Here is a 15,883-nt window from a genome sequence, read left to right as displayed (position 1 = left end):
TGTGGGAGGGCCGTCCTGTACATTGCAGGCTGTTGAGCAGCATCCCTGGCCTCCACCCAGTGGATACGCCGGGGCACCTTCTGAGTTGTGAAAACCAAAAAATGTTCCCAGATGTTGCCATGTCCCTGGGGAGCAGAATCGCCCCTGACTGAGGAGCTGCTCTAGCTGATGTCCTCCCTCTCCTCCCAGTCACAGAGCTGTCTCCTCTGTTTCTTCGTTTTGGAAGCTTCCTCTTCCCTCGGGTCCGTGAACCTGGCTTTCTCCTACCTCTGAGGCCTCCCTCTGTCTCTCTTGCGGCTCCTTCCCAGGCGCTGACCTAGGCAGTCCTCGGCTTATTCCCATGCCTCCTCTTCTTTCTAAGCCAACCCTTGGGTCAGCAGATGCACACCCACAGCTTAGCTGGACATTCAATTTGGCCATCTCTCTTTCAACCAGAAAGTTCTCCCGAGAGAACTTTCTAGGCCCTTCAGCCTCTCATTGTTTCCCAAACTGACCTTGACTCTCCCACAAGCCGACTGCTTATTTCCCAGGGTCCCCATCTTAGCAGATGGCACCACTGTCCACTCAGTGGCTCCAGTCAGAAGTCTAAGCATGACCTTTGACGTGTGTACCTGACACTGGTCCTTCTGGATGCTTCCATCCTTTTTCCTCCATCACCCCTGCCACCATCTTAGACCAGGCCACATCGTCTTCTGCCTGCCCTGTTGCTTTAGGCTCTTAACTGGCCAGCCATGCTCCCTCCAGCCCATTCTCCCAACTGCGGCAAAGGAATCTCTCTTTAACATACCAGATGTACCCTGTCACTCAGCTGCTTTTAAAGCCTTCACTTCCTGGGCCCTGTTTGCTTTAGGATGTCTTTCCTGGCCTGATCTACTCGGCGTGAGATGCTCTTTGGGTCCCCATAGCAATCAGGCAGACCTGCAACGTGGGTTTCCACACTGCACTGGGGTTGGAACTTTCTGGTCCAGTAGGTCCTTATGGTTCTCGGAGGCAAGGACCCTATTGTATTCCCAGATGTAGCCAGAGTCAGTGTTTGTTGAGTGAATGAATGAGTAGATCTAGGGATTGGGGGAGAATGCAGATCAACATAGACATTCATTCATTCAGCAAGTATTTATTGAGTGCCGACCATGGGCCGAGCACCAGTGATAGGAGGAAGCAGGGACACGGTGGTGGCTGGGATGCCGACAATGTTTGACGTGCTGGCCTCGAGATTCAGAGTGTTTCTGGCCAGCCAGGCCCCCCTGTGGAAGATGTGCATTTGTTGATGCCTGTTGCATCCACAGTCACTACCTGGCCTTACTGTGCAGCCCTGCCCTGCTCTCTGTCCTGGTGTCTAGCCCCTCCTCGGATGACATATGGCCCACGTGGGACCATGAGCCAGCCTCTACCTTGCTGCATTACGTCATGCTGGCCACTAGGTCCCCAGACTCCAGCCTACATGCTCAGCTTCTGTCTCATTGCTTTGCACCTCTGGTCAGGATAAAGCCCATACCCTGGCCTGCAACTCCCAAGTCTCCTTGAGACCCTGTCCCCCTCTTCCCCAGCCACTGCACCCCCCCCCATTCACCCTCCTCTTGGGCTAGACTGAGCTGCTTGTCATTTCCCAGACACACCCTGCTGTCACACTCTTGTGATTTCTCTCCAGTACTCTTCCCGCTGCAGGGATGCCCTTCCACACCTGCCCAGCTGACCACTTTTTTTCTGAATGCAAATCACCTCTGTTCCTTTTAGAAAAAAATTTAACATGAGACAAACAGGAAGAAAAGTTTAAGTTACCCATAATCCCACAACTGTTAGCTTTTTGGTTCATGTCCGTCCAGACTGTTTTCTTTACATATTTATGGTTGTGAGCAGTCATGTGCTTTTACAAAAATGGGCTCGCACCTCCCAAGCTGTGTGGGGAACTTTTCTTCCTGTACCTGTGAACATTTTTCCCTGTCACTGAACATAGCTGTCTCATGGTCACAGGGGTTGCGTGGTATTCTGTTGCATGCAGGTTCTGAGTTTACAACAGGTTGTAACTGTTTTTCCATAGTTACAAGCCCGGCTGAGATAAATATCCTGGCACAAATCTTTGCTGACTGGTTATTTCTGTAGGAAGTCTTCCTAGAAATGAACCGCAGAGGGGAGAGAGTGACCCTTACTGCCAACTGGCCCTCCAGGCGTCTGTGGTTCACCCTCTGCTCGGCCCTGCCATCCCCTAGGCCAGGCAGGGTTTCTCACCTCTTAAGTGAAAAATGACATCTGGTCGTGGTGGCAGTTTGCATTTCTAGTAAAGTTCATCTCTTCTGGCTGTTTGTACTCCTCTTTTGTAAAAGGACTCTTGTCCTTTGCCCATCTTCTTTCCTTTGGGGACATTTGCTACTTCTTATTTATTGCCTAATTAATTCACTCATCCCCCCCAAGACCCAGTCTCTCTCCATCAGTGATGTCTTCCCTTGAGCCCCGTGGACCTTTAGAGAAAGGACTCACGTTGCAGAGGAGGGCCTCGTCCACGGGGCACTCACCTTCCTCAGCTGTGCACCCCAGGTCAGTGTGAGGAACACTAAGGGATTAAAACATTACGTCTGGCTGCTCTGGTCCACGAAAGCAAGGCGAAATGCCATGGAATCGTCTCTTAGTCTTAACCCTTGTGTAAAGAGAGAGAAAGATGTTTGGCAATGCAAGAGCACTGGCCCAGGGGTCACCCAGCAGAGCGCCTCTTGTGGAGACAGCCTTGCTTTCTCCAGGGCAGCGGCTCCCGGGTGCCAGCCCTTGACCAGCCGCAGCACCTGGGGACTGGGAGAAATGCCTCTCAGGCCCCAGTCAGACCCACTGAGTCGGCCAGTCTGGGGTGTTTGAACCTTTCTGGAGGGAGGGCAACGCCGGTGCCGGGCATAGTCAGAACCAGAGCTGAGAAGCAGTGCCCTTCCTACGGTGCAGGGAAGTGAGAGCTGGGAGGCGCTGGCCTCATACATCTCTAGATCAGGCCCAGGGTTTATTCATCCTCCGTCCCTCCGCCCTCCACCATATCTCCCATCCTGGGCTCTGGTTGCCCCCACTCCTGACCCTGGCAGGCCTCGCCCTCCTCAAGCCCCAGCAGCCTGTACAGGATCCACGCACTGACCGGGCTTGTGCCTGAGCACCACCCCCCTGCTCCCCCACCAGACCTCAGACCCCCCTCGTTCAGGGCTGGTCTTCCATCGCCCCTAAAGCGGGAGGGGGCAGCAGCTGACCTGCCTTCAAGGCACTGACTGCAGCGGGCCCGCTGCCTCTAGGAGGCAGGATCATCTATAAGGGGCTTGGAAGTGTGGATCCTGACGCCTGCCCAACGTCCTGGGTCCTGGGCTGAGGAGGGCCCTGGGGTGCTGCATCGTTACCCCGCGTGGCTTGTGGCCCCTATTAGAGAAACAGTAACTTGGGAAGTGAGGGCCTTCCCCCAGGCACCTGCTCAGATCACAGCCCGTTAAGTGGGGGCTCTTCTGCATAACCACGGGGAGCCCCGCTCCTGTCGTGCACTTCCAGCGACAGTTCTCAACCTGGGCTTTGAGTTGGAATCATTGGGAGCTTTACAAACAACTGAAACTGTCCCCACTCCTGCCTCGCCCACCCCCATTCTGATGTCATTGGTCGGGACTTGGCCTGGGCAGTGATAGTTTTTAGCAGCCACCCTGGTGATTCTAACAAGCGGCTAGAATTGAGAGCAGTTGGTTTATAGTGAAGGAAACGGTGGAGGTGGGCACTCAGCACTGTGTGTTAACGCTTTAGTCACCGGCCTCATCCAGTGGACGAAACCAGGGCCTCCCCTTCATTCCTCACCCGCCTTCCCTCTTGGCGCACACAGCTGCCCACCACAGAAAGTAGAACACTCCAACCCTCCCGGGGACCCACAGCCCCTCTCCTGTGCTGTGTCCCTCCTGTGTATCCAGTTGGTGGTCACTCCTGCCACTTCTGAACCGTTCCCCAAGAGGGAGTGGGGACACCCTGCTTGTAACCCTGGACTTCTTTGGGAAGAACTCAGGTTTGCACCTGCCTTACGACTCCCCCAGGCTTCGGCTAATGAGGCTGTTGCCGAGGGAGCTGCTTCCGGGGGGCTCTGGATACCTGGCCAGGGCTGTGGAGGTGGGGCCCCCGGCTTCTCCCGGTGCTTCCTTCCTCCTCCCCGAGCTGGGCGGCAGGTTTGGGAAAGTGAGGGCAACCGACACTGGGTGGCGCCAGAGCCCAGCAGGCCTTCCCACTCTGGGCGTGGAAGTCGAGGAAAACAGCCTGGACACTGACAGCTGATCGTAGTCAGATTCTCCCCACCAGCCTGTCCTGTGTGCTGCTGTGACTGTCCTCCTCCTCACCCCGCCAACGCAGTCCCCCGCGGAGCCACACAGAGCGGCCGGCACCAGTGGGACGGCTCCTTGTCACTGCTTTGGTGATGGGTTCCCTAGGATGCTCTTAGTAACACAGTGTTTCTCTTTAAATAAACTTTTTTTTAAAAAGCAACATTTTGTAAATTTGTTCCTTGCAGAAAATGTACAGGTTGGCCAAGGGAGTGTAACAAATAAACCATCAATATAGATTGTAACCATTGATCTCTAACTCCCAGCTTCCCAGAGGCCTTGGCTCTTAGCGTTCTCTCTCGGTCTTCTCTCTGCTCTTGTCCTTTTGAGCCCAGCCGGACATAGTCCTGTTCATCCTCCCCATCTCTCTGTCTCGCTCACTCACTGGCTCTCAGTGGCTCACCCATGTCCCTGTGTTCTCCCACACAGGACACAGCTTGGGCTATGGCTTTGTGAACTACGTGACTGCAAAGGATGCAGAGAGAGCGATAAACACGCTGAACGGCTTGCGGCTCCAGTCAAAAACCATTAAGGTAAGGAGCTGCAATCACCATCTCGTTCATTCCTGGCTGCACAGAGGTCTGTGCTGAGCCCTGGCCTGGGTGAGAGACCCCCCCCCACCCTTACTTCACCATCACCGTCACCGCACCATTAGCACAGTTGCGCCTTAGAGGCCTGCCGCTTTTCCAGGGCATCTGGGGGGCCTCCTGTCTGCTGAAAAGAGAGGCGTTGCGTGTCAGATGTGTCGGGTGGTGACCGTCCCAGGCCTTGTGCCTCTGGCTCATGTCCTCCTCAGCCTCACCAGCCACGGGAGGGTCCCCGTGAAGGACTTAGGCTGGGACATCCCTCTCCCTGGCCCCGGGTGTCCCTCGTATGTTGGCTCACAGCAGCCTCCTCCGAAGGCCTCCCCACCGGTCTCTTCTACTGGCCAAGGTGCTCCCATCCTCTTGCAGCTCCCGACCTCATGCCGAGCGGGTGTTGGGCCTGCCCTGCCCTCCTGCTCGCGCGCGGTTGTTGCTGTGGCGGTGGCGGCGGCAGCAGCAGCGGCATCGTCCCCCCGCCTCCTGCCCAGGCTTCCATTCCTGCTCCATCACTGGTGTAATCCTTCTCCCACCAGTCATTCAGCGTTCATTTGGCAAACGTTTATGAGTGCCTACTATATGCCACGCGGTGAGCAAAACAAATTCCATGCCCTTGTGGGGCTGGGCCTGTGTGTGTGCGCGCGTGCATGCGCACAAACGATAAACACAACAGTGAAAGCCAGGTGTGGCAGAGGTAGGCGTCCCAGGGGCGCCGTGTCCTGGGGGGGTGGTTCATGATGACTTGAGGTGACTTGAGGGGAGTGAGGGAGCCATGCAGCACCAGCTCGGAGGGCCTTGGGCAGACCGTCATCAGCGTCATTCCCAGTTCAAGGGCTGTGTGGTGGCTTCCTGGGACAAGTCAGCGAGTGCTCCAGGCCTCAGGGTGGCTTCCCCAACCTTCACGCTCCTCTCAACCTGTCACTGCTAACCACGCCCTCCTTCTCTCAGCCCGGAGCCCCACCTCCTCCCCACCCCAAGTGTCTGTCTTCAGGCTCTGCCTACCCCTGGACCAACCTTGGGTTTTCCCGACCATCGGTCCCTGCCGAGCCCTCCTGTAGAATATGCCTCCTACCCCCGCCCCACGCAGGACCCTGACCCGGCTTCCTGCAGCAGCCTCTCAGCACTCTGCCCACTGCCCCTCACCTGCAGACTGGCAAGTCAGCCCTCATTCCTGAGACACATGCCTGTCAGAGTCACCAGAGTTGTGTCCCTCGACCCGAAGCCACTGGAATGAGATCATCCTGTTGAGCCTTTGCATCTTCCAGTTCCTCCCACCTAGTTCTGAGGGCCGGAAGTCCAAGATCCGGGTGTTGGCAGGTTGCGTGCCTTCGGAGGGCTGTGCGCTGTGAAGGAGGATCTGTTTCGTGCCCCTCTTCCGGCGCCTGGTTGTCACTGAATCTTGGGCAATCCTCGGCTTATAGAAGCATCACCCCAGTCTCTGCCTTCATCTTCACACGGGGTTATCCCTGAGTGCATGTCTGTGTCCAAACTTCCCCTTTTTATAAGGACCTCAGTCATTGATTTGGGGCCATCTTATTCCGCTTTGGCCTCATCTTCACTAATCGCATCTATAATGATCCTGTTTCAAATGAGGTCACATTTTGAGGTACTGAGGGTTAGGACTCCAACATGTGAATTTGTGGGGGAACGTAATTCAAAAATTCCTTGTTCTTCAAAAACCTCTCACAGGAATGTTTCCTAAGAACAGGACAGTAGGGCTTCCCTGGTGGCGCAGTGGTTGAGAGTCCGCCTGCCGACGCAGGGGACACGAGTTCTTGCCCCGGTCCGGGAGGATCTCACATGCCGCGGAGCGGCTAGGCCTGTGGGCCATGGCCGCTGAGCCTGCGTGTCCGGAGCCTGTGCTCCGCAATGGGAGAGGCCACAGCAGTGAGAGGCCCACATACTGAAAAAAAAAAAAAAAAAAAAGAATAGGGCAGTAGACCAGATTGAGGCAAAGGAGCAGGTGGTCCCAGGAGCCTTCTTGCATTCTGATTTGACTCTGAGCTTGACAGTGACTGAAGAGAAAAGGAAAGCTGCAGTGGCCATCAAGGTTCTTGGAGACACCTGTGCTGAAAGGAATTGAAGCGCAGTTGGCTTTGAAAGCATTGCCTCTCTGGGGCTTTATCAGGGGACAATTGTAACTACAGTCAGTGCCAGCCTCTACACCACTCCCACGGTGCTAATTTGGGAATGTTCTTTCCCACAGTGACCTTCACCAAAAGCCAAGAGCAGACCCCAAATGCAACCTGTTCTGGACAGATCTGCAAGGGACGAGACAGGATGGTCCTGGGAGGCAGCTCCCTACTGGCCCAGCCTGATCCTGGGAAAGCACAGACTAGCCTGAGTCCCGGCAGACCTGCCTCCCTCCTTCAGCTGTCCTGCCTGAAATCGGACGCCCCTCGTTGGGGCATTTGATAAAATTGGGACAGCAGACGGTTGGAGTGACCCCCTCTGGCAGGAGTCTGAGTGGGGTGTTCTGTGGGGCTGGTTGACGTAGATCCGGAAAGTGGAGGCCCAGAAGTGGGGCCAGCGTCCTTCCTGGTAGTCAAGGAGCGTGACCACGCCCACCTGGGAGGCCCTGGGTAGGCCCCAGAGGCCAAGGTGGCCTCTTGGGGACAGTGCTGCCTCTGCCCCAGGTCGTGAACAAACCATCGGGTGGCCCCAAAGTGTCCCCAGAGTGCCTTAGGCCTGGCTGCAGTGCAGGGAAGCTTTCAGGGAATGTCAGCTTGTGCAGTACTGCTCTGTGGAGGCCACCAGCCCCTGACGGGACCCGGTACCCTGGGGCATCCTTCTGATCAGCATCACTTCTATTCCACTCTCCTCTGACACTCACCTCCATGAGCCCAGCTCCTTTTCGGGTGGAGTTGGGCTCTGACCACGCCACGCTGTTTCTCCTTCCATCTGCCATCTCTCCCACTAGACTGCATTCTGCTTTGCAGGCAAAGGTGGCGTCTGTCTTCTCCTTTTCTGGAATGTCCCAGGTGCACCTCAAATGTTTGAGAGTCAACGAGCACATGAATGAAGGGGTGGGTGTGTGTATGTGAGTGTGTGGTCTTAGCATGTAGAGTTACACCCTTGCCCTTCCTGGCAGGCCTGAGTGTTGTGGTGAGAACACACCTGTCGTCTTGCCCTTGTGCTGCCCTCTTGGCTGGCAGGGTCCACCCAGCTGTCGCCCCAACCTGGGAGAGCACCAGAGACCCTTTCCTTGCTACCAGCCCCACACGCACGCACCCTTTTATCTAAACCACTGCACAAGCTCCTTTTAGCCTTTCTTCAGCTTTGCAGAACATAAGCCTAAAAAGCATGGGGTCATTTAATATGTGTGTACCCCCCAGCACTCGGGCCCCATCTGGGCTCCCATGGCGAGCTTGCCTGTTGTCAGGTGGGTGTCACGGTCCCAGAGCACCCAGCCCGCTGTCCCCTGGGCTCCTCACAGGCAGGACCAGGTCCCCTTTCCAGCCCTGCTCATTGTCCAGAGAGGCCTGAGGCCACGGTAGGAGCACAGGCAGCCGGGGTTGGCTCCCTGCCCTGCCCCCGAACAGCCATGGACCCTCAGACTCTCGACTGTGAAACAAGGATAATGTCTTGTCATCAGGGTGTGTGAGGGCCCTTGCCTGGCCCATGGGGAGCTGCCAGCACGGGCTGCTGCAGGTGACCTCCTTCCATAGGGTTGGCTTTTTCTCACCTGAAAATTTAACACCCTCCCTCGATGCTTTGGCCACACATCTGCCCTAATGCCAGTGAGCGGTTTTGTTTTCAAGGTGTCGTACGCTCGCCCGAGCTCAGAGGTCATCAAAGATGCCAACTTGTACATCAGCGGGCTTCCGAGGAACATGACCCAGAAGGATGTGGAGGACATGTTCTCTCGGTTCGGGCGGATCATCAACTCCCGGGTCCTCGTGGATCAGACCACAGGTACGGCGGGTGGCCCAGGATACGGCGAGGTTTTCCTCCAGGCACGGGCTGGGTCTCCTAGGGAAGACAGATCGCTGTCATTAGTTATTCCACTAATGAGGACAGAATCAAAATGAGAAGACGCTGGCTTTTGTTTAATGAGGCTGGGGAGGTTAAGTGGCATAAAAGCAGCCCTGACATAAAAGCTTAGGCCTGTTATGGTGAAAACACCAAGAGATTCTGGCACTTTCTACAGGCACCCACACGTCCTAGCCTGGACTACGAATGTTGCCGTTCTTACTGCAGGCAGTGGTGTGCTGCGTGAGACAGTCTTTAGCTGAGGTCCAGAGTCCCCACCTTTCATTACCCCAGATCTCCAAGGGTGACTGTTTCTGAGGAGCTCTTCTTCAGTCTTCATGACTTGGATGCTGCTCCCACCTCGGGTAGCACATTCAAAGCTCAGAGCTCAAAGGCAGTGACTTCCTCTCACAGGCAATCCTGGCCACTTTGCCAGCCCCTCTCAGGTCGTCTCAGTTCAGGACACGAGCAGCTTGGGCGATGGGCTTTGCATAAAGCAGTAAGGCACCGCCAAGCTGAGCCCTGCGTACCCCGGAAGCAGCCCCTCACTGTGGCCACCTGCCCCACTGGGGTCGGGCCGGCCCCGCCCAGCCCTGTGTGTGGCTCCGTCTGGGGAGCAGCGAACTCAGGCCACCCTGCTTTAGGTCCCTTCATCTCTGTTCTCAGCAGGAGTGGGAATTTACTGACCAGCTAGCAAAAAAGATTACTGCTCAGGGAGCTCAGCGAAGCCAGTGGAATTGTCTGCGGTTGGTTTTTATGTTCTTCCAGCACAGAGCGTGTTCACCACCCCCTTGGCTGAGGTAGCCAGACACACACTGGGTGGTCGGGCCAGAGCAGTCGTGGCTCTGAGGTGACCTCCCCCGGGAGGCTGCAGGGCCACACAGAGAGCAGGTGGGCAGGGTATCCTGGCCCATGACAGATGGGGGTGGAGGTGCATGCGTGTTTTCCCACATCCCCCCTAAGCTGTGTGCTCTGGGGCCCACAGTCTTGTCACCTGCACTCCCTTGTCCTGTCCCAGCTGTGGAAGCTCGTTTTGGCATGGGCTGGCCCTACCTGCTGCCCAGGCTGCAGTCCTGGGCTGGGGCCCGGCCTGGAGACGAGTGGACAGCTCGAGTCTCCCAGGGGCCTGAGGAGGAGAAGGGGCTTCTGGACCCCAGTCTCTGCTGGAGGGACATAGACTCCACCCACCCGGCCTCCTTCTTTCTGCCCCTCAGCTCTGGGCCGGGGGATGGGCATGAGGTAAAGATGCCGTGTACTTGGTGTAAACCCCTGTTCTGTGCCAGAAGAGCTTCCCGTGGTCCCTAAAGTTCCCCTTGCTTATCTTCAAATGCCAGTTGAGAGAGTGATCCCATCGGCTGGTCAGCACATGTATTTATCCCCAGCCCCACCTGCACAGAAGTGCCTGAGTGGGCCACCTGGAGACCTGGCGGGGGTGACGGTGCTGGCCCGTATTCTGCCTCCGTGGCCCTGCTTTTCCTGATCCTGTATGGACTGCTGTGCCTCTGCTCGTCTCTGTCCAGCCCAGCACCGCTGAGCAGGGCCCAGCTCTCAAGTTGGAGTCCACCCACCTCGAGAACGCACCCCCTGCCACGTAGCTTTTGTCTGCATCATCCTGAGGGAGGTCTCTCCTGCAGACAGTTCCCTCACCCCTTTGCTGGGACTTTGCCTCCTTTCCCTCTGCAAAGCTGGTGTCTCCTAGAGTTTGGGGGCACCTCAGGGTTGTGCCCTCAGGCCTCCCCACCAGCTTCTGCCACTTAGGCGAGGGGACAGGGTCCCTACCCCACACCTCTGTCTGTGTTCAGGAGCTTTGCGAGAGGGCGGGGGGATGGAAGCCGCGAGGGAGCCGCCGGGCTCCTCCCTCTCCACAGCCCTCCCCTAGGCCGCATGTCGAATTGGAGAGTAGAAAGGTGAGCCCCCGGGACTGTGCGCTCCCCTTCCTTCCCTCTGCTCCGGAGGAGGCCACCATGCAGGGCTCCTCTGCTGGGACCCCATGGAGCCCCGGCGGCTGGGGCAGAGAATAGCGGGGCAAGCAAGTTTGTGTGTCAAGTTTCCTTCATATGACGTGCTTTTTAAAGAAACAGAAGCTCTCTTAAAAAACCTTAATCTGCTGAGCTGACAGAACTTTTTCAGAGAATGTCTTTGCTTCTTTATACATTTTAATTGTGAACTTCATAGTTGACTCATCTGGAGATCGTGCCATTTATTGGTCTCTGCTCTTAATCCTAAAAACGCTATAGGAAAAAAAAAATCCACAGTCATCTTCAAAAAGTATACATTCATCCAGTCATTGAGTGAGTTTATATTCCCTCACTTTAAGTTAACATTCTTTCTCTTTCTCAGGTTTTCTTCATTTCACTCAGGCAGTTTTCATTTGATAGTCATTTTGCAAAACCAAACAGGGAAACCACACTTGCGCGTACACACTCTGTCTGCTTGATTGCAAGGTCTTTATAAATAGAGTGGAACCGTATCCTGCAGACAGCTTTCTGTAGCAGCCAGCCAACCACAGCTTCCAGTGGGATTTGCCTGCAGTTACATTTCGTTCGGGTTCCCATCTGTCTAAGCTGTCGTTCGTGCCGTTTAAGAGTAAATAAAAACAGTGTATGCCAAGTACATGTTTTCAGGTGTTCCTTCTGAACCGAAATTTTAAAGTGGGCTCAGGCTCTAGAATTTTCCTGGCACTCGTGTGAATTGCTGGGTCTGATCTCACAAATTCAGTGAGCATCTCTGGCTGTGTCAATTTTAAATTTATACTTAAATAGTGATGGAACCAATGCAGGGGCAGCCCTGAGGCCATGAGGAGCCGCTGTGCTGGGGGCGCCCAAGAAGGGAGAGTTTCCCAGTTGGAGAGTTGGGGTGTGTGCTTTAGGACGTGGCGGAGGGCATCCACAGGACGCTCCTGTTGTAAAGAAAGAGCCCCTGCCCGAGGGCCCCTGACTACTGTCTGCTTGTTCACAGGGGGCCCACGGTGTTGCATCCAAGTGAGGACAGAGCTTGGGATTATAGGCCCCAAGGGGACGACCGCGCCTTGCAGTGACACTTGTCATCTCCGCACCAGCCTGGTGTGCCCGAATCTCCCAGGCCCCTCCGCGGCCTTGGGGCCAGCTGGGGATACCCACGCCTTGTTGCCCATCGTGGGGACGATGGGTGGGACGCTGCGGGAGATGGCGAGGAAAGGTGCCGGGATGTGGGAGCTGACTGGGGGACGTTCCTCACGCTCACTTAGCCGGTGGCCCGAGGCCCTGGGCTCTTCTGCTCTGATGGTCGTCACTCACCACATGCTAAAGGCCTTTGTCTAGAGGAGAAATTGTGTCTTACGGCTGTCTGCCTCAGCCTCCCCTACCAGGGCACACTGTGCCTCCAGCCCAGGCCCGTCACCCCCAGGCTGGCCCTCGGCCGTCACCAGTACACTTCGACCTTCACACTTGACCCCTGTTTCTTCTCCCCAGGAGAAGGAGCCAGTTTTCTTCCGCGGCTCCACATTCCCTCACCTCAGCCCCACTCCATTCCTCGAGTTCTTCAAGGGACGAGGGCCCCCATCATGGGGCTAGAGGGTGACTGAGCCCCTCCCATCTGGTTTGTTCAGGCCCCACACTTGTGCCAGACTACGCTGACCCTGCCTTCAGCAGTTGGGCCTGGGACTCAGGTAGCCTGGTCCCGGGCCATGTCCTTGCTCTGTCGAGGGTGGGGTTACAGCAGGCCCAGGACTTGCCTTTGGTGGCTCAGTCCACGTGGCAAGAGAAGGTGTTCTCCCAAGGCAGCTTGAGGCGGCGATGAACGGGCGCAAGACGGGGACTCTTCAGCTGCTGGGGAGTCTGTGGGTGGGTGTGGCAGCACCATTGTCGGCAGTTTTCTGGGAAAAGAATGCATGGCCTCACTTGATTCTGAGGGCAATTTGCGGCCCACAGGAGGTCCCAGGACCTTACAGTGGAATATCCAAGAGGTGAGTGAGGTGTTGGTGGCAGGAAAGAGTCATCAGGGTTCAGCTTGGTTACTAGGATCCCACGCCCTTGAGGGATACAGGAGGCTGAGCCAGGCACCGAGCAAACAGGGATTCGGTCAGGCCAGCCCAGGAGGCGACATGCTGCAAAGGCCCAGCTGGGGTATGTGGCCAGATGGCCGGGAAGGCCATGGGAGGGAGCTCCCGGAGCCCAGGGACAATTCCTTGTCACCCACCTACCCCTCAGCATACCGTGCACCCACACTGCAGTGGGCACCTGGCATTGCAATGGTGATGGAGGACATAATCTCTTCTAATGTGGCTTCTTTTAAGAAAGAGGTCTGGGGTGTCTTATTTGAGACTCCTTTCACCAAAGTATCTTTTGGCACTGAGGCTGTGGAGTCGTTGCTTCAACTCAGAAGAAAGTCTGCAACCTTAATCTTTTATTAGTTGTTGTTTGTTTTTTTTAATTTGTTCATGTTTCCATATTTAGGTTTAATTTTTGTTTATCTCATTAACCAAGCATCCAGTTTTGAACCACAGTAGCCTGACTGACTTGACTTTTGCTTTTCAGTTTTAAAAATCCTTGCAGTTTTTCCCCTAACTCCATTTTTGTTGGTTTGTTAAAAAGGTTTGTCCAGAGGGGTTGCGTTTATCCGGTTTGACAAACGGTCGGAAGCAGAAGAGGCAATTACCAGTTTCAATGGTCATAAACCCCCAGGTTCCTCCGAGCCCATTACAGTGAAGTTTGCAGCCAATCCCAACCAGAACAAAAACGTGGCGCTGCTCTCCCAGCTGTACCACTCGCCAGCTAGGCGGTTCGGAGGCCCCGTTCATCACCAGGCGCAGAGATTCAGGTGGGTCAGGAGGACGCGCTCTTCCCACCACGGCCACTCGGGCCCCTTCTGGCTGCGCGGAGCCCTGCTGGTTGGGTGACTATGTGCAGTGGAAACCTCTGGGCTGATCACATCAGAAAGTCGCGCTCACGGCCATTTCATGTCTCCATGTCCCCCACCTGCATCAGAAAGGTATCTGTATGGAAGCTGTTTATTTCCATCCAAGTGTTGCCTTTAACTAGAATGAAAAAGGTAGTGCAGCTCGAACCAGCTCCCAGGAGGGTGAGTGCATAGCGCTGCAGCCCGCAGTTTCCAGTGATATGTGAGTAGACCCATGAGTTTAAAAGATCATCCCGTATCTGGGAGAGAAAGATGCAGCTTTAGGGGTGCTTAGGCAAGAGCCGTTCTTCCAGAGTTTTAAACAGGTTTTAGACATTTGATCAGCAGCCCTAAGGCAAACCTTTCTCATACACCTACCTTGTGGAGTCATTTGGTGTCGAAATATTATTATATGCCTTCTGTTTAAAAGCCGCATCCTAGAGGTGAACTGTTTTCCCACCTTCCTTAGTCTTTCCATATAAAATGATTCTTGTCGCCAGGATCTAGCAGAACAGAGACACGTAGAGTCAGTAACTTGGACTCAAATCAGGTGTATTACTGCCTCACGAACAGCTGAGATCCCACTTCTCCCAGTTTTGAGAAGTGGCATGAGGGCTAATCTCAGGTATGTTAAGGATTTCTCTCTGCGACTTTTCGGGGTTCCCGTCTTTGTTTTAAGCAGTGAGGTTGGGTAACACCCCGCTCATTTCCACAGATGCTGTTTTTCAAGGTCTTATTTTCACAGTCCAGTAATCCAGTGTTCTCAACTCAGCTCAGGTTCCAAAGCTGGCCTTCCTTCGTTGGCTCTTCTTTAAAGGCAAAGCAGGGGAAGCGTCTTTGGACAGAAGTGAGCTAAATCCAGTTTTGAACGTCAGCACGGTCGGCCTCACTGGTGGTCGGGTGGGATGTATAGATAGCCAAGTTCAGTGAGTTACCCAGGAACTCTGGAAAACCAGGAAGCTTGGAGGAGAAGAGAAAGGAGAAATGGGAGGTGCAGAAGGGGCCAGGCAGGAGAGGGACCGTGACCTCCAGAGATGGACGGAAGGAAGGGGCGGGCGGGAAGGTTCGCCACCAGAAGACCGACTAAGATAAGAAGGAGAAGAAAGAAGACCCAGAAGAGGAGAGGGTTTGCAGTCCGTTCTTATCACGTTGGGAAAAGTCCCCAAGTCAATGAAGAGTCAGTTCTCCTCTTGTACCATCAGAGGAAAGAATGGGGTGGGTTTCATGACAGTTGAGATGAAACAGATCAGCTCCAACTAGCAGGAGAAAACTCCCAAGAATGAATAAGAATGAGAATCATGTCAATAAAAGACAGTAAAATATTACCTCCGATTATTTTCAGTATAACATCTATCTCAGGAATTAGTTAACTGTGATAACGGGTCCGCCGTGTCCTACAAAACTTGGAGAAAAGGAGGTCCTTCTAAAAGTCAGAATGTCTTTCCATTTCTCACTGAGAAGCAGCTCATACAGATACTTGGGTGCCTTTTCCCACCCCCATTTCAGTGATACTGTGGTCTCACCACTAACAAGCCTCCCGAGTCATCTAACCAATTCAGACATTTGGTACGGGCTGTTTAAAATTATTCTCGCAAATTCAAAACCATGGCCCACAGTGTGCCTTGATTCTTCTGTACCTGCATCAGCGATCACCGTTGTGTCAGTGGTCTGCACCTCGAGGGCTGGCCACTCTTCTCCCACGTGTGCTGAGTGCGTGAATCTGTTTAGTGACACTTGAAGGCACCCCCACTCACCCCTGGATCAGACCCACAACTCGAACCTGATTTTATTTTGGAGTAGGTAATACTTCGCCAGTTGCATTGTGTGGCTTCAGAGATGCTGTATCGTGCTCAAATATTCTTAAATTGATCCTCCAACAGTTACTTTTGAGCTTGTGAAACATCTCAAGGGCCACGTGGCTTCAGTAACAATCTTGTCATCTTCCTTAATCCTTATTGCCCACGACCTGTAGAAGGCTTATTTTTGATGTGACTAAAAGTGGTGCTTTAGAAAGGGGCTCCACATTTTTGGTAAAGCTTGGTGGACTTACAGTTCACAGCCCTGGCCCTTCTGGGCTGTTAAGAGCCAGCAGCGGAAGGGTGTCCGGAGCTGTGCCCTGCCGGCAGTGGCCCTTCACGGGAGTGT

At 54.6% G+C, this 15,883-nt stretch overlaps 1 protein-coding gene across 1 annotated transcript in view; it reads left to right on the top strand.

Annotated features, from left to right (window-relative positions):
- The window catches only part of ELAVL1 (ELAV like RNA binding protein 1), a 34,799-nt gene that overhangs the window by 16,798 nt on the left and 2,118 nt on the right, over positions 1 to 15,883 (top strand). The window contains exons 3-5 of the mRNA XM_029217140.1: positions 4,740 to 4,843; positions 8,653 to 8,806; positions 13,435 to 13,660. Coding sequence (XP_029072973.1) covers positions 4,740 to 4,843; positions 8,653 to 8,806; positions 13,435 to 13,660 — 484 coding nt within the window. The remainder of the gene's footprint in view (positions 1 to 4,739; positions 4,844 to 8,652; positions 8,807 to 13,434; positions 13,661 to 15,883) is intronic.

This window comes from Monodon monoceros, unplaced genomic scaffold (assembly GCF_005190385.1).
Source record: "Monodon monoceros isolate NGI ecotype Baffin Bay Population unplaced genomic scaffold, NGI_Narwhal_1 Super_Scaffold_12, whole genome shotgun sequence".
NCBI classification, from domain to species: domain Eukaryota; kingdom Metazoa; phylum Chordata; class Mammalia; order Artiodactyla; family Monodontidae; genus Monodon; species Monodon monoceros.
Note: the sequence above shows the minus strand (reverse complement) of the source record. Positions and strands in the feature narration are given on the sequence as shown.